Here is a 21864-nt window from a genome sequence, read left to right on the forward strand (position 1 = left end):
TTTAATTTAAATGTATCCGTATTTATTGAAATTACTCATCGTATGTATAGACAATCCAGTAATTTTTCGGTATATGGCCCACTAGCATGTGGGATTTCCAAGTGTCCAAAACTTGGAACAAAATTTGTTAAATGATTAAAAATGACGAGGCCGGATTGTGGATTTGTATGATTTCATTTTCATTAAATTTGGTAAAGTGGCGCAGGGTAAGTAAAGGTGTCTGAGTGTTGATGTTCGTAGAATAGTTATAGTAGAAGTCTAAAATCAAGTGTTTTAAAATTAATGGGACAGCTAACTAATCTAATCGTCCATGCTCTCGTTATTGCGATCCGGAGAGGCGTTTCCATTTTTGGGCGAGGCCGAACGGGAGCGTGAGCGCGAACGCGACTTGTTGTCAGCCGATGCAGATCGATCGCTGTAATAGAAAAGCATTATAATACACTACAGTACAAGCTTTTGAACGACCACAGTTGGAGGGCTACAAACAGGTGCATCCAAACAAAACCAAAGAAAGCACGAAAGAAAGAATCGTGAACTATCTATATAAAGCTGAGATCAGCGGGTGTCTCTAGCAAACTTACCGTGAGCGGGAATCGCGGCGGTTAGACTTGGAACGTGAGCGGGAGCGGGACTCGCGCTTCGAAGCGGAACGCGAGCGGGAACGGGATTCACGCTCGCGCTTGGGAGAACGGGAGCGGGTGCGGGAGTGGGACTTCGATTTGGACTTGGACACATCACGCGATTTGCTGCAGCACAAGAGGAGAAATAAATTAAGTGGGTAAGCTAAAATCAATTCTAAATAGTGGATCGTATTTAACAATGGTTCTTACTTAAACATTCTTTTTAATATTATATTTCATTATTTTACTAATATATTGATAACTTGATACTGAATTAAACAAATTTTTTTTTTGTTGACCTCGAGCCGGAAAAACTCAAAAAAAATCAAATTTTTTATATTTTTCCTCATTTACATTTTTTTGTCTTCGAATTCAAGTATCGACTAATAAAATCATTTTGAATAACCAAAAGTTTTTTAACAAGGTCATCCTTAGATCTAAATTTTAATCGGACGGATTGGCCCTTTGATATTTTTTAAATACTATTCTATACTATCACCAAGAATGTTTTTTTCCATGAATATTTACAATAAAATGTTTATTAAGTACGATCCCTACTGGAAATATTAAATTCTTCACTTACTTGGATCGCGAGCGGGAGCGAGAACGGGACTTGACTGGCGACTTGGACTTGGAGCGTCCGCCGCGGGACTTGGAGCGGCTGCGCGACTTGGATCGCGAGTGAGACGAGCGACGGGAACGAGAGCGCCTGCGGGAGCGGGATCGCGAACGAGAGCTGGACGATCGGGAACGTCCGCGTCCACCTCCGCCTCCGCCGCCACCACCGCTGCGTCCTCCACGCCTATCCTCAACCAGATGGACGCGCCTGCCGTTCAGCTCGGTGTCATCCAGCTTCTCAATGGCCGTCTTCATGTCCGACAACGAGGCAAACTCGACCACGCTGCAAGGAAAGTTATTAAGTGATTAATATTTTATAAGAAAACCTTACGACGATCAATTCTTAAAACCTCTTTTGTTTACTCTTAATTTATTTTTTTCTTTTCTGCTGAGCATTGCATACTTATATTTTGCATAACTTAAGTATAGACAACTTTTGTCACTTTTAAATTCAATTTAAGTCCTTTTTTGTTTAAAATATATTAAATATCTCCTATGTGAGCAACTCATTGTCATTAACAATTAGAACTTACCCTTCATTGCGGCGCTGCTTGTGGGCATCGGCATAGGTGACCTCGCCAGCCTGGCGCATGTAATCCTTGAGATCCTGCAGGGGACGCACAAAGTCGGAATGAAAGGACAAGAGTTAGTAAATTTAAGCTTTGGCAGGGATCTCGCACATTTCGCATCCGGCGGTAGTGGTTGCAACTCAAAGGACAGCACGTGCAGCAGGTGGAGCATATTGAATGTTTCCGGTAATTTGGGCTCGCGCGCTGCCGAGATGGTTCCTAACCAAGTCCGACCTTAGAGTCCCAGTCTCTCTCACAAGTCCCTCTCTCTCAGTGCCCCGTGTTCTTCTATCCTGTGCTCCCTTGTCGCGCCTGCCTACGGGTGGACATCGGGAACCACCTCTCGCCGGACGAAGGGTTCGATTAAATGAATCGGGTGGAAAGGGGCGGAGTAGGTAGCAGGTGCCCAGAGCTTCCGATCGGAACATTCAAACACTCCACGCTGCACGCGGCACAGAACTTAAGCGTAAACAATCATAGTTAACATAGGTTGGCAATTGATAGTATATATAGAGTTGATTTGGTTTGGAAATTAATTAAAGTTAACAAAATAGTTGTAATTGAATTCTTACTTAATGCGCTTTCAGAGAGAGGAGGACACACACATCGTTTCTACACCGAGAGTTTAGATTGTCTGCCTAGTAACTGTGGGCCAATGACACCAAGGACACCTCATGACCTCATCGAAAGTCCGATCGAACATCGTTAACTCAATTAGGCAGCCAGTAAACCGTAGCCATGCAGGCGGATGAACAGATGGATGGCCAGACCTCGTTACGTTTTGTTACTTTGGTTTCGGTTTGGTATGGTTTGGTTTGGTACTTGGTTTTTTCGTGTACAACAGAATCATATTATAAATGGCAAAAAGTATTCAAGTGTTGCGGTTGGCGGTATTCGTTTAGTTTCGGAGGGAGCCACACACCGGATACAGTCAGGAGGTCAGATCAGATCAGAGCAGACATCGCTAGCCAGAACACCACCGCACCAGAGAGCCGGAGAGTCGAGCATTTCGGAGCAGTTTGCCGGGCAGCGGCGGACAACCAGCGGCTTCGGTGCCACACGCACAAACGAACTGCAAAAATAAGAAATACGTTTCGGGACGCTGCTCTCGCTGCTCCAACGGGTTGGTTGTCTAGTCGGATGTCTCAGTCGGAGGCGGGTGCCGGAGCCGCAGCCGTTAGCCAGAAGCCGGAAGCCAGAAGCCAGAAGTACCGGGAATGGGGGGAAGGACTAAGTTCGGAGGCACTAGCCGAAGTTGGTAACTGAACGCGCGACCAGCATCGTGTCATCGTCTTCGATCGATCATCGTCATATGCTCATCTCTCATCTCATCGTCGCCAAGACCATCACATCATCTCAGAATTAGCGAACGCAAGCTTCTCATCTAACCACACTCGATTGTTTCGATTCGCGCCCTCACACTCACAATGGCTATAAGGAATTTGACAATTCTTTATATAATATTGTTTGTAGTTAAAATTGTGAATGTTTTAGCAGAGAGTTAAATACCTAACGCAAGAGGCCAGCCTACGTCTTTATATCAGCTTACGTGGGCTGGCCTTTTGACCCGGGCAGCTCATCATCGTCCATCGTCATCGTCTGGGTAATCTGATTTTGGTTTGTGTTTTAGGATCGATTCTGATCGACTTGTTCTTTTTATTCGGAATGGACAGATGGATGAGGCGGCGGCGATGGCGCATCGTTGAGGTAGTGGGCCGCAGATCATATATCGCAGATCGGACGCAATCTGGGGCTGCTCTGGGGACTGTCTCTCTGTCTTCCACCACTTCATGGTTTTGGGAAACACTCTGTGAACCGGTCTCTAGTTTGTCTTTCTTACGACGATTCAATTAGATTCGATTCTCTATCGGGTGTTTCGGACCCGGTTCGGTTTTAGTTTTGGGCCAAGCCGAGTAGGGAATCTCTCAGTCAAAGCACATCAAACTCTTTTTATTTTTATCGATTTCGGTTGGTGTGTGCGAGAGAAAGTAATGGTGGGTAGATTACACCGATCAGTACCAGGGTTTTAGCAGTATTTCTTATGTATTCGTTTCACTTAAGCCTAGATCAACTATACAACTTATTGCTAAATTACAGATTAAACAATTCTGGAGTCAGAGTGGAGGAGTTAAACACAAAACAGGAGAGACACACCGGGGAAGTAATTCGAAATCAAAAAGGGGCTCCAAAATGGGGGAATTTCTTGATTGAAGAATGGGTAAGTTGATTAGTGGGTGGGAAAGTGATCCATTTCAATTGGTTAGCTGTTATTAATTCTAATGCTACACTCCTCGAATCTAAGCTACAGTGAATACCAGGTCCAAAGCCCGATACATCATTCCATGCTCACTTACCTGCCAACTAACGCGACTGGACAAATTCTCCACAATCAGGCGGTACTCAGTGCGCAATGGTGGGCCATATCGAGAGGATGATCTGGAATTTTTGTTTCTGGTGAATAATTGAATGGATTCGCTAATTAGTATTGACACTGCGCTGCTGCTTCCGCTGCTCCATCACAAAAATCAACGGTGATTATTCGAACATATGCATATTTACACTCGGGGTTATGCGGAACAAAACAAATATTTTAAATACTATGCGGATAGGAAACGTGCAAACATAGGTAAAATATAATATGCATAGGAAAACGGAGCGTCATGGAAATAATAAGATTAACAGCAAGTCAGTGTCGTTTGGTTCCCTTTCACACAGAGGACATCGGTTTAAATAGTTGATTTTTATCTCATTAAAGCGTAAATAAATGTGTAAAGCCGGTATAACTATTGTAGAAAGATTACATTTTAAACAAATCCAACTAGTATTAATTATAACAAAAATTGAAAATGCCTTCTAGTGACATTTGCAAAAAATACTGCTAATTTCGCACCAAAATTATGTAACATATAATTCAAACTAGTCGCATCTGTGTGAATGGGGTTTCAAATGAAAATAGTTTGGCAATACAAATTTTGGGGTAAACTTTAACTCAAACAAAGTTAGAGGACGGAATAGCCGCTACTTTTCTTGAGGTCTGGTAGTCTCTACTTACTTGTCGTTGTAGCGACCGCCTCCCCCGCCCCGCCGACCACCATATCGATCGTCGTAGCGGTCGCGGTTACTGCCACGAGCGGTTCCCCTGGCGGGTTCAACAACCACGCTGCAAATATAGAACACAAACATGAATCACACCATCTCGCGGGCTTTTTGATCAAGAAACTTACCGCTCGCCCAGCAGCTCTTTGCCATTCAGTTCATACACGGCATCATCGGCATCGCGATAGTCTTCGAACTCCTGAAAATGCAATTAGTGTTTAGTATTGATAATAGAATTTGTATTATTTGTCGAGCGCTCTTAGGAGCAACAATATACAGATCATTGATACATAAATACAAGGTAGTTTTATTTTATTTTAGGATACATATTTTGAATTATAACAAAACCGGCTGTTATAAAAAGAATCGGAATTCACTTTGTAGTTTGCAAGTCATGCTTATTTTGGTGAAAATTAACTTGTTTGTTTTAATATATATTTGCATATAATTCCATATAGTTTTATTTTTTAAGTATTTATAGCTACAATTTTACTAAGATTAAAATCGGAAGATCTTATCCTATTTTCTCAGTTTTTTTTTTTTTTACTCACCACAAATCCGTAGCCATTCTTGATGAGAATGTCGCGGGTACGGCCGTAACCCTTGAAGAAGCGCTCCAAATCGCGCTCGCGCACGCCGTACGGCAGACCGCCCACATACACTCGAGATCCTACCATGATTAGGTTCTTTACGTATCTCTAGCAAGTGCTATAAAAAAAATCAAATATTTAAAAAACGTACGTAGTTTTAGCTTCTATTTTGCTCGACTGTCCTTTCCGAAAGAAAATATACGTACACATGCATGCATGTGTGTGTTTTGCCAAGATGGCGGCCGCCAAATACATACGTCTACACACAAACACATGCACGCATTGTACCGGGTGTACAGAACATTTGCAAAAATAATCAATATGCTTCGTGGACTTAATCGCCTTTTTATGCTACCTAATCACATTAACTAGCACGTACCGTTGACTAAAGAATATTTATGGTAAATTTACAATTTACTCGCTTTCCGCACACTCTCTTTTCTGGCTTCTCTTCGACACGAAAAAACGCTAGCGACTCGACAAACGGAAGTGAAAGTGACAGTTGACAACGATGTTTGACAATCATTCCGAAGGTGGAATGAAACGATGGTTGTTGGCCTATCGATGTTTTTGGCGGGCGATGCATTTTAATGCGATGGGGCTATTCTTCAATTAATTCAATTCATTATTTTAATTAATGCAGTGATAGCTTGGTATAAACTCCTGTTATTTGTAATATATATATTATTGACGTATAATTTTGCATACTTGAAATAGGAAAGTTCCTTAACACACCCTCAATAAATAACATTATTTTAAAGTCTTTAATATTGTATATACAATTTAAAACGAAACGACACCAAAAACATTAACAACTCAGGAGATTTTCAATCTGCCCATCAACTACTTTATAAATATTTAAGGAATTCCCCTAATATTCAATCTCAGCGTTTTCATTAATTAATCCAAGTATCGTTCCAGTTTCACATTCCGGCGAACGATATCGCAAGACGCGATGTTGTGGTGTTTCGCCGCATTTGACATCGGGTCACACAACTCCTTTGTGCCGTGCTGTACACTTTACTTTAATTTTCGGGCGTCTGCTGGAGAAAGAGTGAAAAACTGACAATTCGTGCACGACTTTGAAGTTACCTGAGTTTTAGACACAGACAATACAAGAATGGCGGATCTGAACGACTCCAATGGAAACTACGACGATGGTGATGAGGTAAGTTAATATATCGCGAAAGTTCAATATCCAAACGCGTGGGAAAGTGCAAATGTCGACGCCGACAAATTGGCAATGAATTAACACGCGGCTTTTTTGTACAATATGTGTATTCATATGTGTATTAAATAGGTCTTTGTTCGGATTCAGCGGGTTAATGACACTGCAAAAGTTTGATGGCCCTTTTCTCGCAAACATGTAATTGATTAAAAAAAAAAAGATACCGGCTGTCCACCGAAAAAAGAGAACGAAAACACATACACACACACATTAACTAGCTGTCATGGCGGTGCAAATAGTAAAAAGAAAATGGCGGGCGGCGTTTTTCTTGCCCCAAGTTTTTAGTTACCGTAATTACATTCATAAACAATTCCATTTGATGGTCGTTTATAACCATATTAATCTGATTATGACTCATTATTAATACTTTGATACTATAAACATAACATACATACACACTTTGCGTTTAACGCAATCTTCTACCTTATTGATAATAGTATAGATCCTGCTTCTACTTTTATTTCTTCAAAAATGTTTAACTATTCTTTAAAAAATGCGCAAAATATACTCAGCATAATAAGTTTTTTATAAGCAAGTCAATAACATTAAGTGTTAATGTTTTTGCAATCAAAACATTTTTTTAATGCTATTTGGTAAAGTTAAGTTTGGGAAACTATATACAAATTTTTAAAGTTTTAGATTTGTAGAATGGTGATTATTAGAGTAAATTCTCTAATATTTGCACGTTGATTTGAAACAAATTCTGAATTTTATCAAAATATGTATTTAAATTTTAAAAGGTTTATTTATACCAAACAATGCAAAGTTATCTAGAATTCTATTTTCAGACCGGAGAATTGTAAATGAGGGAGTTACTTATGCAATCCGGCTTATGCAAATTTTATTTTTTCTTTTTTTCTCGGTATTGTACTGACCTTCGATCCACTTTAAATTCACTCACAGATCACTGAGCCAGAGCAGCTGCGCAAGCTGTTCATCGGCGGTCTGGACTACCGCACCACGGACGATGGCCTGAAGTCTCACTTCGAGAAGTGGGGCAACATCGTGGACGTGGTGGTGATGAAGGACCCCAAGACGAAGCGCTCTCGCGGCTTTGGGTTCATTACATACTCCCAGTCATACATGATCGACAATGCCCAGAATGCGCGTCCGCACAAGATCGATGGACGCACTGTGGAGCCCAAGAGGGCTGTTCCACGCCAGGAGATCGATGCTCCGAATGCCGGAGCCACAGTGAAGAAGCTCTTCGTTGGCGGACTTCGCGACGATCACGATGAGGAATGCCTGCGCGAGTACTTCAAGGACTTTGGTCAGATCGTTGGCGTGAACATCGTTTCCGACAAGGATACGGGCAAGAAGCGTGGCTTCGCCTTCATCGAGTTTGATGACTACGATCCCGTGGACAAGATTATTCTCCAGAAGAATCACACCATCAAGAACAAGAGCCTGGACGTGAAGAAGGCGATTGCCAAGCAAGACATGGACCGCCAGGGCGGCGGTGGTGGTGGTGGCGGAGGAGGAGGCGGTGGTCAGGGCGGCGGACGAGGCGGTCCTCGAGCTGGCGGACGTGGTGGTCAGGGCGATCGCGGCCAGGGCGGCGGCGGTGGTGGCTGGGGAGGCCAGAACCGTCAGAACGGAGGTGGCAATTGGGGCGGTGCCGGTGGTGGTGGCGGCTTCGGCAACAGCAGCGGCAACTTTGGAGGCGGTGGTGGTGGCGGCGGCGCAGGGGGTTGGAACCAGCAAGGAGGAGCCGGCGGCGGTGGTCCGTGGAATAACCAGGGTGGCGGTAACAGCGGCTGGAATGGTGGTGGCGGTGGAAGCGGCGGCTACGGAGGCGGCAGCAGCAATGGAAGCTGGGGCGGCAACGGCGGAGGCGGTGGCTTTGGTAATGACTACCAGCAGAGCTACGGTGGCGGTCCGCAGCGCAACAACAACTTTGGTAACAACCGTCCGGCTCCGTACAGCCAAGGTGGAAGTGGAGGAGGCGGCGGCGGAGGTTTCAACAAGGGTGAGTTTGATTAAATGAATCCCAACTTAAACAATAGGACATCGAAGTAATGATACGAAAAATATAAAACCTATCAATCCTCCTTTTTTCAAAGTATAAGATTCAAACTAATAGCATAGACATTTAATAATAGTACTCACAGATAAACGTGTTTTCAAATGTTATTTATAAAAATAAAAGCTGTTTTCCACTAACATCAATTCACTGATTTCATTATAATCTAAAAGAATATTTCTCTAATCTGTATTGTAATTATATACAAAATGCAATCCCATATTCAAATCTCTGACCGAATGTTAATATTATCTTTTGCAGGCAACCAGGGTGGAGGACAAGGCTTTGGCGGCAACAACTACAACTCTGGAGGCGGCGGCCAGGGCGGAAACATGGGCGGCGGCGGCAATAGACGTTACTAGACAAGGTAAATATAGACGAATTGGACCCAGATCCTATCCCACCCGTATGTTTTTAAACGCTCGGATCTTTGGTCGTTGTTGGCAGCTAGTTGGAAGCCAAACAATCAATCTTAATCGGAACGAATCTAAGCTAATGCAAAATTTTCTCCTTTTTCGCAACTAGGTAAACACACATAGAGAGAGAGTCAGTTCAAGCTAGACGACAAACAGGCAGTCTAGGCAGGCAGAGGCAGATGCAGAGGCACAAGCACAATCGCAATCTCAGGCACAGGCAGGCAATCAGTAGCAGGTGTGTGTCAGACCAGGCAGACAAGATCAGGACCAGAAATCCAGATCCAGAACCAGAAACCAGGCCGAGTGCAAGTGCAAGCAATCAGTTTTCAGGCCAGCCAAAAAACCTGCAGGCCAAATCCAAAATCTACTGGCCAAAAGCAACAAGCAAACAAGCATGCTTTAAGCAAACAGCCAAAAGCGAAACGAACCGACGCCACTTGTTGTCCACAGTTTGACTCCTGCTGTCTCTCTTAATTAACCAATAATTCGCTGATCAATTCATGTTTAGGATGTTAAGAACCCTGAACGCTTAGTTTTAACTATATTAACAAAACAAACTAAAAGAAACGAAAAGAAAAGAAACCAACAAAAACATATAAATTAAACTATAATTTTATTTTATAAAATTTACAATAGAAACCATTTGAGCGACGGAACGGATTCTCATTGAGAAAACCAGTTGCAACAGGGTGTTAAAAGGTAGAGTACCTTAAACTTTATTCATGTCGGGATGGCCCACAGCTAGCTTTATTTTCAATTGTTTTTATTTTATAGCGATCCAGCGAATTGTAAGAAATCAAATAGAACTGTATTTTGTAATCACTTTTGTGTACATCTAAGAAATTTTATATTATGATTTATTGCAAAAAAAAATCGTAATTTCTGAATAGCGAACGCCACGCTGTGTCCTAGAAAGCAAAATCCACATATACAAAACATACCAACTCTGTTAGACCCTAAGATGTAGATGCTACGCTATTCCAGAAAAAAATACGACAAATTCACATTGTTCTGTAATTAGTTCGTTACGACAGAAACGAAAGTGACGAGATACAAGCAAAATAAAATCCTAACCAATGTTACCCACCCGAACCGATCACAGGAGCATAATCCTTGCGAAAAGGAGCAGGAGCAGCAGCACGATCCGGGGCTTACCTAGAGAACCCAGCGGGTTCCGATCCATCCGATCGGCAGGGTAGCGTGCAGGGCTAGTTACCGTCATTAGAGACCCCCAATAAACCTCCAGGCAAACCGCGTACTAATGCACTGCCTATTTCTTTGCAAGACTGGCCGGGCTACGGACGGATGCTCCCGAACCGGATACGAAATCTGCGCTTTGCACCGGTTCGTTTCCCAAAAAAGAGAGCTCCCCCAAAATATAAGTTCTAATTTGTAGCCGACAGAGCGGTGGCTCGGACTCACTTTGGACTTTGGTTGGTGGCTCTTCTGGCTGACTTGGTTGGTACTCGAAGGTAAGTGCAGGTAACTAGTCGGTTATTTTATTAACAGCTTCTATATTTCTGAATTTCTCAATAAAAAACTTACTACTTTAACAAAACTTCAACTTCTTTGTTTGGTTGGGAAAATAAGTGGAGCTTCTCCAGCTTAAATGAACTTTTTGTAATATATATATATCGTAATTATCGAGTGTGTTAGCGAGTTTATACACATTTTGTTAGTATAAATAGATGTGTCTATTTTGGTTATTTGCCTTTTTAAACTAAGAATTTTATATCAATTCCTTTTGGGTGAGGAAAATCCGGTTTTAAAAAAAATCTTACAGCCATGAATACGTATTTTTCTACCATAAAAATGGGTATTAAAAGCATATTCAGGTTTATCTGTGACAAATATGGTAAACTGTTGATCAAAAATCGATAAGATCTAAATGGTTATTTTATTTATGTTACTTAAAACGTGCCACCACTGAATCTGTTAAGGGGGGTTTGAAAAGTCGAAACGGTTGAAACCCGGTAGCAGTATCCTTTTTCTCGTTTTTATGTGGCAACAGTATTTATAATTTTGGTCGATAGTCCATATCTAGTGAAATTGAAGTCTATTTTGACGTTTGAATAATTTTGATTCGGCTACTGTCATTTAAACTCTGGCCGACTTCATTTCTGTGCCATAGCTCCGACTGTTCGAATTTGCTTTTCTTGCCCGACATGGATTTGAATAATTGTGCCACGGTTTCCTGCCAGCCAGAGGTAAGATCTTCAAGGGATTTATCTCATCCAGGTCTTAGAAACCCACATTTTTGTAAGCAGTGCCAACTTGCCCGGAGCAGCAACTTGTCCAATCCGGTGACCACTGCGAACAATCCCATGCCAAGTGGCATCAGTGGAGCCGAAGCCGACGAGCACTTGCGCAAGATTTTCATTGGAGGTTTGTCCACCCAGACCACAGTGGAGTCCTTGCGTGAGTTCTTTCGGCAATTCGGAACCATTGCCGATGCGGTGGTCATGCGAGATCCGGTGACCAACCACTCGAGGGGCTTTGGATTCGTCACCTACGTGGAGGCCAGAGCCGTTGAAAATGTCCAGAGGGCCAGGCCACACACCATTGATAGCAAGTAAGCTTTCCATACTTTATTACCAAAAATACTACAAAGTTTATACCTATAACCTCTTAAATAAGCATATTTAATATGAATATATTTTAGAGATATCATTTTAGAAAACATCATTTAAAATGATATTGTTTAAAATATTTTGTCCAACTTGTATGTGACAAGTAAGATAAAGTGGGCAATTTGTTCTAGAAATATTTTAAAATTGGAAGAAGTTTCGGTAAATCCTAAAAGGCGGTTATAAAAACATTATAAATCAGGGATACCGAGATATATTTAAATATTATCATGTCTTATTCATATTTTCAAATTTTATATATAGAACTTACACAATTTTGTAAGAATTTTCTGGTTAAATATACATTATATATATAATGTTTTAACAATATTCCCTCATCTAGAGCTGTGGAGACCAAGCGTGCTCTGCCACGCCATGAGTTCAACAAGCCGGGAGGAGGTGGAACTCTAAGCCATGGAAATGGTGGCCTTGGAATCGGAGGCGTCAAATCCAACAAGATCTTCCTGGGCGGTCTTAAGGACTGCCACGACGAGAAAGCCATACGCGATTACTTTTCGCAGTTTGGAGGGGTCACCAATGTGAAATTGCTTCTGGACAAGGACACTGGGCGTAAGCGAGGATTCGGATTCCTCGAATTTGAGGAACAACTAAGTGCCGAACGGGCATTGGGTGAGTATTTGATATTTACTTCTAAACAAATAGCATATTAAGTAAAGTGCATCATTAAATTGTCTAGCAATGGCCATTTATTAGTAATTGTAAACAAGTAAAACGGAAAAGGAAACTCCACTATAGAAAAGAAACTATGTGTATAAAATTTGTACTAAACTAAAACTATTTTTATTAAAATCGCGTTAACTAGAATCAGGAAAAATAATAAATAAAATTAAAAATATATAAATATAAATATAAATAAAGGTAAATCCCTACATTTTAGCTCAAGGCAAGCACTCTATCAACTTGACCACGGTGGAGGTGAAGAAGTCCACCCAGAAGCCGGATCCGGGCAAACGTCTGCGATTCCCCGTAAGCGGATCGATCCGAGCCGGATACATTCCGCCGCAGCCGCCAACGCTGGAGAGCTATAACAGTAACTACAATCCGTACCTGGCGCAGACCATCCTGCCACCATCGGCATTCATCAACGGTTGGGCTTCTTATGTGACACCAATGCCACCGCCGGCAAAACACGTCCTCTACGCCGCCCGCCCCTCAGCATCATCTGCAGTCTCCGGTGCACACCTTTGGCGGATACGGCCCAGATGCATGGTCCTCCTACCAGAAACCAGGAAAATATCCTGCCCACGAGTGGACACCTAGCAACGTAGGCGAATGGCCTCCAAAGGCCGGGCACAAACACGCCCAGACCTCGACTAGCGATCGTCCCAAGATCGATTATAAGTGTGTCCAGCTGGCGCCTTCGGATGCCAAATTGGATATGGGGGCCAGAGGCGATGCAGATGGAGGATCTGGAGTGGGATTGGCACTCGGATTGACAGGAGGAGCATCAGTTGGAACTGGGACAACCAAGAAATGGCCTACAGAGGACTACGAGGTCTTTAAGCCCGCTCAACCTCCAACCCCGCTTCTTAACCCAAAAATTGGTAACGGGGGATCACCACCAGCCTATGGTATGTTACATCGAATTAAATTCTAAAAAGATCGATATAATATAATTTTTAAATTTATGAAACAAGAACGAATTCCATAAAAATATAATTAAACGAATCAAGGTAGCTTTTTCGCTAAAAGAACAAACAAAAAGATATAGAAATGCTATAATTTGTTTTAAGTGAAAACAACTCCTTTAATTAAAAACATTCTTAAGTTTTAAAAATGTGAAAATTATTAAAAAACATATCTCCTTTTTAGTTCTTGAAATAAATTTAAAGATTTGGTGTTAAACGTTTTGTAAAAATTTAAATCGAACTCTAATTGTTACAGGCATCTGAGGTGACGAACATTGGATCGACCTTTTTCTCAAATCCTTAACTAATGGTATTTTTTAATTCAACGATATGTATTCGGCTCCTTCGAGAGGAGAAAAAATAAACCACACTAGACTTTTTGAGACTTAAAATCGTAAACTCTTGTTCTTTATTTATACTATTTTTGTTTTCATTCAAAGTATTGCATGAGTGAATTGATTTGCGTAATGTTTTATATCTGAAACGCTATAAAACGCACCACTGAATTATGTCTGAGACATGGGATTTGGAGATTGGAAATACTTGGCTTGTGATTGATTAAAGTTATGCAAGTTACTTTCAAATGCTTAGCTTTGTGCGCATCAATTTCATTTAAATGCTGAATGCTCAGTTTTTTCAACACAAAGGCAATGGAAATTGGATTCAGTCGCAGGAATCGCTTTGACTTGATAGGTAAAATAAACGTTATATCGTGGAGTCTGTGGTGTTTTCTTTTCTGATATCTTATCTACGACTTATTGGTGTTTTTTAGGAGTTATCGCATTTACCAGAAACAGAAAAGGCAATCCGTTCGATCAGATATATTTATTTTGAATAAGAAATGAAACAAATTATAAGTTTTCTGGTAAACACGCTGAATCTTTGTGGTTGCTTTTATTATTATTAGAATTATTTTGTAGTTGTATACATATAAATTAAATTATAATTAAGTGTTTCCTCTTTTTTTCTTTATTCTTTACAAACTGCAGTATTGTGATTTCTCGTTTTACTTAGAAATGAGCATGAACTTGAATGTTTTTTTTTTTGTTTTACTCTTACATAGATTTAGTACCTCTGATTTGTATTGTATTGTTTTGATGCTGTTTTTTTTTGTTGGTGTTGACGAATCACTTCCAGCACTGATCGTTGAGCTAAGATTTGAACACTAACATTTTCGTTTTACAAAAAAAATGTACTAAAATTGCTTTAGACCCTGGTCACAGTGCTAAAAATGTGTGGCTGGCAAACGTGAATGGTGTGTGTGTATGTACTAGAAATAGTTGTAGAAAGTAATTGATTTAGCAATTGATTCTCTAGAGCAGGAGTCGACCAACAAAAACAAATGATATGTTCCCAACGAATCAAAAGTCCTTAAGCTTTAACAAAACAAGAATAACTTAGGCAAATAGTTGGACGCCTGCGACAAAATTCAAAAGATTCTTAAATAATTTTAAATGTTTTTAGTTCCCCTCTTCGCTTTTCTGCCTTCTTCTTTTGCTGCAGCAGTTATATAAATATATATATTTATGTATATTTAGATTTCTGGTAAGTCTAAAAGTTAACATTAAATTATATGAGTTTTTTTTATTTATATATATATTTGTATATATTTTTTGTTACATGTTTTGCTTGTTTTATACCTTGAGAAAAATGTTAGTAGCTTGCGTTTCGTCTTCCAACTATTATAATAAGTTTTGTGTGTTTTATATGGTTCTCATCTTCCTTCCATTTTTTTGAGATTTTTCTTGATTTTATTTAAAAAATATGTACTAAATTTTAGTTCACAACTGCGTTGGAAACACCAAATCGTTTAAGTTGCTTGACTTAGTTTGGTTTACGACCTTGAACTCATTACACAGAACGAAAAAAGCGAAAACACAGTCCGTCCGTCCGTCCCTCATCGATCACATCGACCACGCCCCCTGCTGCGGCGCCGGCACCGCATTTGCCCTCTCACAAACTCTCCATCTTTACAATCTTTCGATCCGATTCCCTATATAGACTAGCTAGTTAAATGTGTCTGCAAATTAGATTTAAATAGCAAAAGGTTTACAGGCTCTAAAATGCGGCGGACTTTATGGGGCGCTAAACGTCGACGTTGATGCGTTTGTTTTTTTCTTCCTCACTTTTCATTATTTTGCGGCTGGGTGCTGAATTGAATTTTCCTTTCGTTTTCAATGTTTTTCAAGAGGTTTGTGTTCTTGTATTTTTGCTTGATCTTATTGTTTTGCTTGCTTAACCGCGCCTTACATTTTTCTCGTGTTACCATTTTTTTTTTGTTTTTATATTAATTTTTTCAAGTCTTTCTTTTGCTCTTTTTTATTGCATTTTACAAAGGTTTTTCATTTTTTTGTTGTTTTTTCTATTTATATCTTTTAGCTAAATTGTTTAAGCTTTCCCTTTTAACTTCTTTTATTTAGCTTAAGTATTTGTGGTTATTCAATGAAAAAAACAAACGAAAATGTGTTGCATTGCTTCTTTCCTTCTTTTAAAAACCGATTTCTCTCATCTAGCAAACTAAAGTTAGATTTTTTTTGAAAGTGATTTGCCAAACAATAGTTGAAATTAAAGTTTACATTTATGCTAAGATGGGTGAGTGTGAGTGTGTCTTCTGTCTGTTTGTGTTTGTTCGATGAATTTTTATCTGATGTGGATGTGCTTGATTGAGACTTAAACTTAATACACGTGTTTCATGGTAAAGGTGATTCCGTGAATGGGTGGTGGGTGGTAGAGAGTAGCAGTTGACGAGCTGAAGCTTTCTGTTTTTTGGATTCACAACAGAGATTTGCACAGAATTTCGGTATATTTTGGCACGAACTGGCTGGAAAAAGCGAGCCTAACGCAATTAAACTAAGGAGAGACCCAAGACGTTACTTTTTTTTTGTTTTAGCTCGACACCCCGAGTTGCGCTCAGGAACATTTAAAGGACAGTTGACAGTTTTTGTTGCTCCACCTACTATATGTTTAGTGTGATTTGCGTGTCTTTGTGTGTTTTAATTGCATGAGATGTTTTTGAATGTAATTGATTGATTGCATAGTGGAAGAAGTCGATGTTCTTAACGTTGGGTTGTTGCTGTTCTTATTTTTGTGGCTACTGCTGCTGCTGTTGTTGTAGATGCTTTTGCTTTTGCTGATGTCGTGCTGAGAAATTTCTTTAGCGACGTCCGTAGTTGCCACCACCGCTCTGTCCATTTCCGGCACCGCGCAGCGGTCCGTTAGACTGGTTGTTGCCTCCCCCGGTGCGGTTATCCTGGCGCTGCCCAAATCCACCACCGCCGCCACCCAGACGAGGAGCTCCGTTTCCGCCTCCACCGCCGCCTCCCTGGCGCAGGTTGTTGCCACCGGGATTGTTACGCATCATACCGCCACCGCTGCCATTGTTGTTTCCCATTGGACGCGACTGCGGCCCGTTGTTGCCGCCTAAACGGCCCATGTTGTTGTTTAGGTTGTTGCCACCGATCGGCTGACGGGGCACCATGTCGTTGCGAACGCGCGGCTTCTTCTCCTCCACGTTCAACTTCTGGCCATCGGGTGAGTTCTCCGGGAAGTAGAGGGGCTATAGAATGGGAAATTGTGAATTTTAATTATCCTGATTAAGATTTAATTTTAGGTTACAAAGAACTCATAGACATTGTCCAGTCTGGGATAACATTTCGAGTTAAAAAAAATATTAAAATATCAAAAAATAAATTTTACTTCGTAAATACACGGGATTTATAATTATGTGTGATTTTAGGCTGGTCTACTTACGCAATTGGCTAGGCACTTTTGCACAGCCTCGGTATCGTCGTAGGTAATAAAGCCGTAGTTCAACGGACTGCGCATGCCCGGCGGCACTTTGTTTCCAGCCTTGGACAGGATGCGCAGCTCCAGGACATTTCCGAAGCGCGAGAACAGATCGCGCAGATCATCCTCGGTGGCGTGGTGCGGTATATTTCCCAAGAACAGCTGCTGATTATCACCGAACTGCTGTGTGTTGCTCGAGCGACGCTGCTCAAAGTCTGTAAAACAAAAATATTAAAGCAAATATATTTTATATTATACGAATAATAGATATTATTTGAACAGAAGCTTAAATCAATTTGAATAATTATGCTTATCTACGCGTTGACGCGTTTAAATGACTAGTCCAGCAAATGTTTTTGACAACGATGATTCATATTCAATTGGGTGTTGGCACAAAAAAATAATAAAAACCTTATAATATAAATTTGTTGTATGTAAAATCTATAAGATCTTTAGCCGTTTTCTAATTTAATGATTAAAATATAAGAATGCAATTAATTTCAGCCTTCCAACAATGTTTGAAAGCGAAAATAATTCTCCTTAGTCTACTTAAGGGTAATGACCTCACTAAAGTTAAGGGAGGATAGACAACTTACCACCCTTGTTGTTTCGGATCGAGTTGTTGCGCTGCGGCAGAGGACCACCGTTATCCAGTCGCGAGTTGCCGTTGCTATTGTTGTAGGAAGAAGCAGTGGTCGAGTAGCTAACCTGGCCGCCATTGCCGCCGCCCGCGGATCCCGACGACGAGTTGTAAGTGTTGCTGCTGATCGACTGCTGCTGTTGCTGCTGCTGCTGGAGTTGTTGCTGCTGCTGCAGGGCGGCATTCACAAACCCGCTCGGCGAGGAGGACGTGGATTTGAACAGGTTCGCATAAGTCTTTGGCTCGTTCTGCTGCTGCTTGGCGGCCTCGTACTTCTCTTGCTGCTGCTGCTCGTGGATAGTCTTGAAATCATCGACGGGCGTGGGGGGCTTTTGCAGCTGACGCGGAGGAACCTCGACTTCCTCGGGTTCCGCCAGTGGTTGTTGCTGCTGCGGCAACGGCTGCTGCTGGATGGGTTGCTGCTGCTGCGGGGGCAGCTGTGGAGGTTGCTGCTGCTGCTGCTGAATGAGCTGTGGTGCCACCAGTGGCGATTGCTGGAAGCCCGCACTTGGCACTGGGACAATGGGTAGCACCGGCGTGCCGCTCGGCTGCTGCTGCACCAGAGGAGACACACTGGGCGGGACCAGCACCTGCTGCTGCTGCAGCTCCTCGTGCGACACCACTCCATTCTGGATGGGTTGTGGCGGCGGTACGGTGAACTGCGCGGGCAGAGGAACCGCGGCGGCCTGCGGAGCTGGCGGCAAAACGGCCACCGGACGTCCGGCAGCAGCTCCCGCTGGCAATGGATAGAAGATCTGCTGCGGAGCAGCACCACCGGCCGCTACAGTAGCCACCTGCTGGGGCACGACCACCTGGGCCTGCGGCTGCGGTGGCGCCTGCTGTTGCTGCGGCTGTTGGGCGACCACATCGCCCGCCACCTGAACAGCTTGATCCACAGTGCCACCAACATTGCCCACCACCTGAACGTCGTGCTCCTCATCGTTCTCCGATCGCGACTCGCCATCCTGCTCGTCTTCGATGTACAGATCCTGATAGCGGAAAATGTCGTTGTGCACGTAGTACTTCTTCGGCGACTGGGCGGCCAGGACGAACGTCTGGGTAAACCGCCGCATCGGCTGCCCATCGTTGGACAGCTCACCGGTGACCTGCACCACCACACCGTTGCCCAACGTGGCCTGGGCATCCACCTGGCTAATCTTCGCGTGGCAATCGTTGAAGTTCAGCTGCTGGATACGATTGTGGATCTCCCGCTGACCCACCACCAGCTTGGACTCCCCATGGATGTACGACGAGTTGTTGTTATAGAAGCGGTGCAGGTGATTCGGCGCCTTGTTCAGCAGCGTGTAGTACTGGCGGACAAACTCGCGTCCCACCGACTGCGGCGAAGGCTGCTGCGATTGGGTCGCATCCATGACCATAGCTGGCGATTGATTCTTCCTGCTCTGAACTACGGGCTCCTGGACTCCGGTTCTAGAACTTCGTTTTCCGGTACCAATTTATAATACTCTTCTTAATGGACTTATCGACACGGTGGCTAATCAGTGTCGATTGTTTGGTCTGGAGTGTGGGATTCAAAATGTCTGCGAAACAATGCAAAAATATACAGGCACTTTTAGTAAAAATTATACAGGAAAACTGTCTTGTTTATAGATTATAAAAACTGGCAAAAGGAGTAAAATATGGGACCCCAGTGTCGATTTCTCTATCTGATAAGTTGAAATCAAAGCATAAAGCTACTTGGTTATCTGCAACCCAAAATAGTTTTTAAAAAGGGCGTCGGTTTACACTACACACGTTCTTAGAGGCAAACTGTTTAGGTAGGTAGTTCTTTAGAATGAGTCACTAAATCATATTCAACTCAAAATAAAACTTGACTACAGAACCAAATTCTAGAAATGTATCAACACTTTGACGACTTTTTCTATTTAAAAATGAAAGCTTATCCTAACATTGAGCTAATTAATTTTGGTTTGTTTGAACTACTCGTTTAGATCCTAAATTTTAACCAAATTTTTTAAAATTTCGGTGAAAGAGATTCTTGTTGATTATGATACTATTATGTAAAATAAAATGATGTTTTAATTATATTAAATTTGTTTGTCTCAAAGGTTTCTAGAAAGTTTTCAAATAATTGCCAATTACGATTACATTTATTTTTATTCTATTCTCCGAAGTATTGAGTATTCCAGTTTCTAGAAGAATGAAATAGTCACGGATTTGTAGACTGTAGTTCTACATTTATCCTACGAAATTCACATATTCTTAGGAGTTTCCTTCTTTAGCTACTGTTATTTTGACCTCCTCTATGCTCCCAAACGAGGATCTAGAGTTTCACTGTCCGAAAGGATAAGGGGTGCCCCATAAAAGAGCTGATTTTACCGCAGTGCACATAAAAAAAGACGCAACGCGATGCAGTTTGACCCACTTTTTGGCCCCCACACACATTCGCACACGCGAAAGAGGGGAAAATTGAGTGTAGTGCAGCTGTCACCCAAAGTTGTTTTTGCTCTGGGTTTTAGCAGGATATTTAACCCTGCACGTGCTCTGAGTTTTATACCTGCGATCCTGGTTCAAAGGACACACATGTGTGGGTAAGTAAATGACCTCATACATGTATATGTATGAATAATACAAAAAAAGAAGCCGCCAAGCGGGGAGCATGAATTAAATTGAGGTTATGTTCGGGCCTCAAGGTTGTGGCGCCGCTTTCATTGAACTACAGCTTGGCTTAAAAGTTAATTGTTTAAAAATCAATCTAATCCCAAGCAAAACCTAAAATTGTTTACATCTAGTGGTTAATATACGTTTTTTAACCCCTTTAGCCACAAATATTTGCCGATAAAACAAATACTGCAGAGTTGCGGTACGCACACACATGTACGGTTATGAACGCGCCACTCTCTCTTGCCCTCTCTCTGTCTTTCTGCAAACCGCGTGTGTAGGAAGAACAAAGAAAGCGATAGTTGAAGAGCAGCGTTTAAACAAAAATTTCCAAAAACAAAATTTTTTCTTACAATTTTAGGTTATGAATAGGCAATAAAAAAAGCCGCTAAAATGGAATAAAATTTTTACGGAACTGCGAATAAAACACGCCCAGTGGGTATTTTTTTTGTCTATCTTTTTGTATGAGCCACCCCAAATGAAAATGGAAAATGCTAGTTTTTCTACACCGCGCACACGAGGCCGCCGCCGGCTCACCTTTTTTGCAATTTTCCTCCTTTTGAATGCACAATGTGTATTGCTTATGGGTTGAAATTCTCCGAAAAATCGGCACTTTTTGTAGCACTTTTCTTTGTTATCTTCCAGCGGGGGCGAGGGGAGGTGGATTTTCAGTGGAGCGCTGAAATAATGCGGGATTTTTAGTTTTAAAAATCATTGGTCAAAACTTGTAAAATACAATGCGAAATTGCAAACTGCTCACAAATCACACACATGCACACACACTGCTCTACTTTGTTGCAATTTTTTCTTTTTTTTCAGAGAATAACTAACTTGGCAATTCTTGACGTGCGTTATATTTTTTGTTTTCCGATGTTTGGCGATCACAGTTGTTGTTGAATTAAGTTACGATGCATAGGTTGTGGCTTTTGAGTAGAAAATAATCGCAAACGCTATGAAATTGGACAAGTGTGTTGAATCGAGAAGAGAACCGACGTTCGTTCCTCTTTTCTTCTTTTTTGCCTCTGCAGCGTTTTATTCTCGGTTTCTTTTCGTGTGTGTTGGTGTGCGTTGATGTGTGAGTGATGGCGGCTTTTCGGGGGTGTGTACACACTGTATTTGGGGTGGACAAATTGGTATTTTTATTTAATATGTTTTGAATACGTCCTTGTTTTTAATGAATTACTAAGGTTATTCTGCTTTTTTTTTCAATTTTTTTTAAATTTATTACTTATAGTTCGTTCGTTAACCTCTTGTAATTGAGTTTTAGTATTTTTTCAGCTTTACCCTAGCTTGTTTTGGTATTATACTATTCACCATTTTGGGTGTGTGTACACTGCTTAAAAAAATGCTGCCATATCACACACTTACAGGCTACGCACC

General features: G+C 41.7%; 4 protein-coding genes across 7 annotated transcripts; 2 read left to right on the forward strand and 2 right to left on the reverse strand.

Moving 5' to 3' along the window:
• Positions 1-6003, reverse strand: LOC108041215 (serine-arginine protein 55). 4 transcript variants are annotated; one of them, XM_044458416.1, is made up of 9 exons: positions 5873-6002; positions 5455-5611; positions 5032-5102; positions 4860-4967; positions 4162-4243; positions 1772-1845; positions 1204-1521; positions 582-746; positions 1-415 (listed from the first exon to the last, which is right to left on the reverse strand). In XM_044458416.1, the coding sequence occupies exons 2-9, from the start codon at positions 5578-5580 to the stop codon at positions 301-303; spliced, it is 1059 nt and encodes a 352-aa protein (XP_044314351.1). In that variant the 5' UTR covers positions 5581-5611; positions 5873-6002; the 3' UTR covers positions 1-300. The 4 variants fall into 4 exon arrangements, with proteins under 4 accessions (XP_044314351.1, XP_044314350.1, XP_044314352.1 ...); XM_044458415.1 differs by having other exon boundaries at positions 4162-4258; XM_017119076.2 differs by lacking the exons at positions 1-415; positions 582-746; positions 1204-1521; positions 1772-1845 and adding an exon at positions 3646-3753 and having other exon boundaries at positions 5873-6003.
• A 458-nt stretch (positions 6004-6461) lies between these two features.
• On the forward strand, positions 6462-10252 carry LOC108041216 (heterogeneous nuclear ribonucleoprotein 87F). Its single transcript, XM_017119077.2, has 4 exons — positions 6462-6661; positions 7625-8690; positions 9006-9111; positions 9270-10252. Exons 1-3 carry the CDS (start codon positions 6614-6616, stop codon positions 9104-9106), a joined length of 1215 nt encoding a protein of 404 aa, XP_016974566.1. The 5' UTR covers positions 6462-6613; the 3' UTR covers positions 9107-9111; positions 9270-10252.
• A 108-nt stretch (positions 10253-10360) lies between these two features.
• LOC108053175 (ribonucleoprotein RB97D) lies at positions 10361-16613 on the forward strand. The gene is given in 5 exon segments (XM_044458464.1): positions 10361-11732; positions 12131-12417; positions 12686-12929; positions 12931-13379; positions 13693-16613. Coding segments are annotated over 5 exon segments (1395 nt in total). The 5' UTR covers positions 10361-11325; the 3' UTR covers positions 13701-16613.
• Positions 14295-21550, reverse strand: LOC108043013 (ras GTPase-activating protein-binding protein 2). Its single transcript, XM_017121541.2, has 5 exons — positions 21316-21550; positions 21022-21163; positions 17819-19403; positions 17187-17437; positions 14295-16992 (listed from the first exon to the last, which is right to left on the reverse strand). The coding sequence occupies exons 3-5, from the start codon at positions 19239-19241 to the stop codon at positions 16591-16593; spliced, it is 2076 nt and encodes a 691-aa protein (XP_016977030.1). The 5' UTR covers positions 19242-19403; positions 21022-21163; positions 21316-21550; the 3' UTR covers positions 14295-16590.
• Between the last annotated feature and the right edge of the window lie 314 nt (positions 21551-21864).

This window comes from Drosophila rhopaloa, unplaced genomic scaffold, assembly GCF_018152115.1.
Source record: "Drosophila rhopaloa isolate 14029-0021.01 unplaced genomic scaffold, ASM1815211v1 contig_167, whole genome shotgun sequence".
Lineage (NCBI taxonomy): Eukaryota > Metazoa > Arthropoda > Insecta > Diptera > Drosophilidae > Drosophila > Drosophila rhopaloa.

Bases quoted from the DNA above. Each gene is read 5' to 3' on its own strand.
- LOC108041215 (XM_044458415.1), bottom strand. From the start codon at position 5,580: ATGGTAGGATCTCGAGTGTATGTGGGCGGTCTGCCGTACGGCGTGCGC. The intron at 1,522-1,771 runs GTAAGTTCTAAT...CTTTCCTTGCAG, and splicing joins AAGCAGCGCCGCAATGAAGG to CGTGGTCGAGTTTGCCTCGT. The intron at 416-581 runs GTAAGTTTGCTA...TTTCTATTACAG, and splicing joins CGCCGCGATTCCCGCTCACG to CGATCGATCTGCATCGGCTG.
- LOC108043013 (XM_017121541.2), bottom strand. From the start codon at position 19,241: ATGGTCATGGATGCGACCCAATCGCAGCAGCCTTCGCCGCAGTCGGTG. The intron at 17,438-17,818 runs GTAAGTTGTCTA...TTTGTTTTACAG, and splicing joins GATCCGAAACAACAAGGGTG to ACTTTGAGCAGCGTCGCTCG. The intron at 16,993-17,186 runs GTAAGTAGACCA...CCCATTCTATAG, and splicing joins AAAAGTGCCTAGCCAATTGC to CCCCTCTACTTCCCGGAGAA.
- LOC108041216 (XM_017119077.2), top strand. From the start codon at position 6,614: ATGGCGGATCTGAACGACTCCAATGGAAACTACGACGATGGTGATGAG. The intron at 6,662-7,624 runs GTAAGTTAATAT...ATTCACTCACAG, and splicing joins ACTACGACGATGGTGATGAG to ATCACTGAGCCAGAGCAGCT. The intron at 8,691-9,005 runs GTGAGTTTGATT...TATCTTTTGCAG, and splicing joins CGGCGGAGGTTTCAACAAGG to GCAACCAGGGTGGAGGACAA.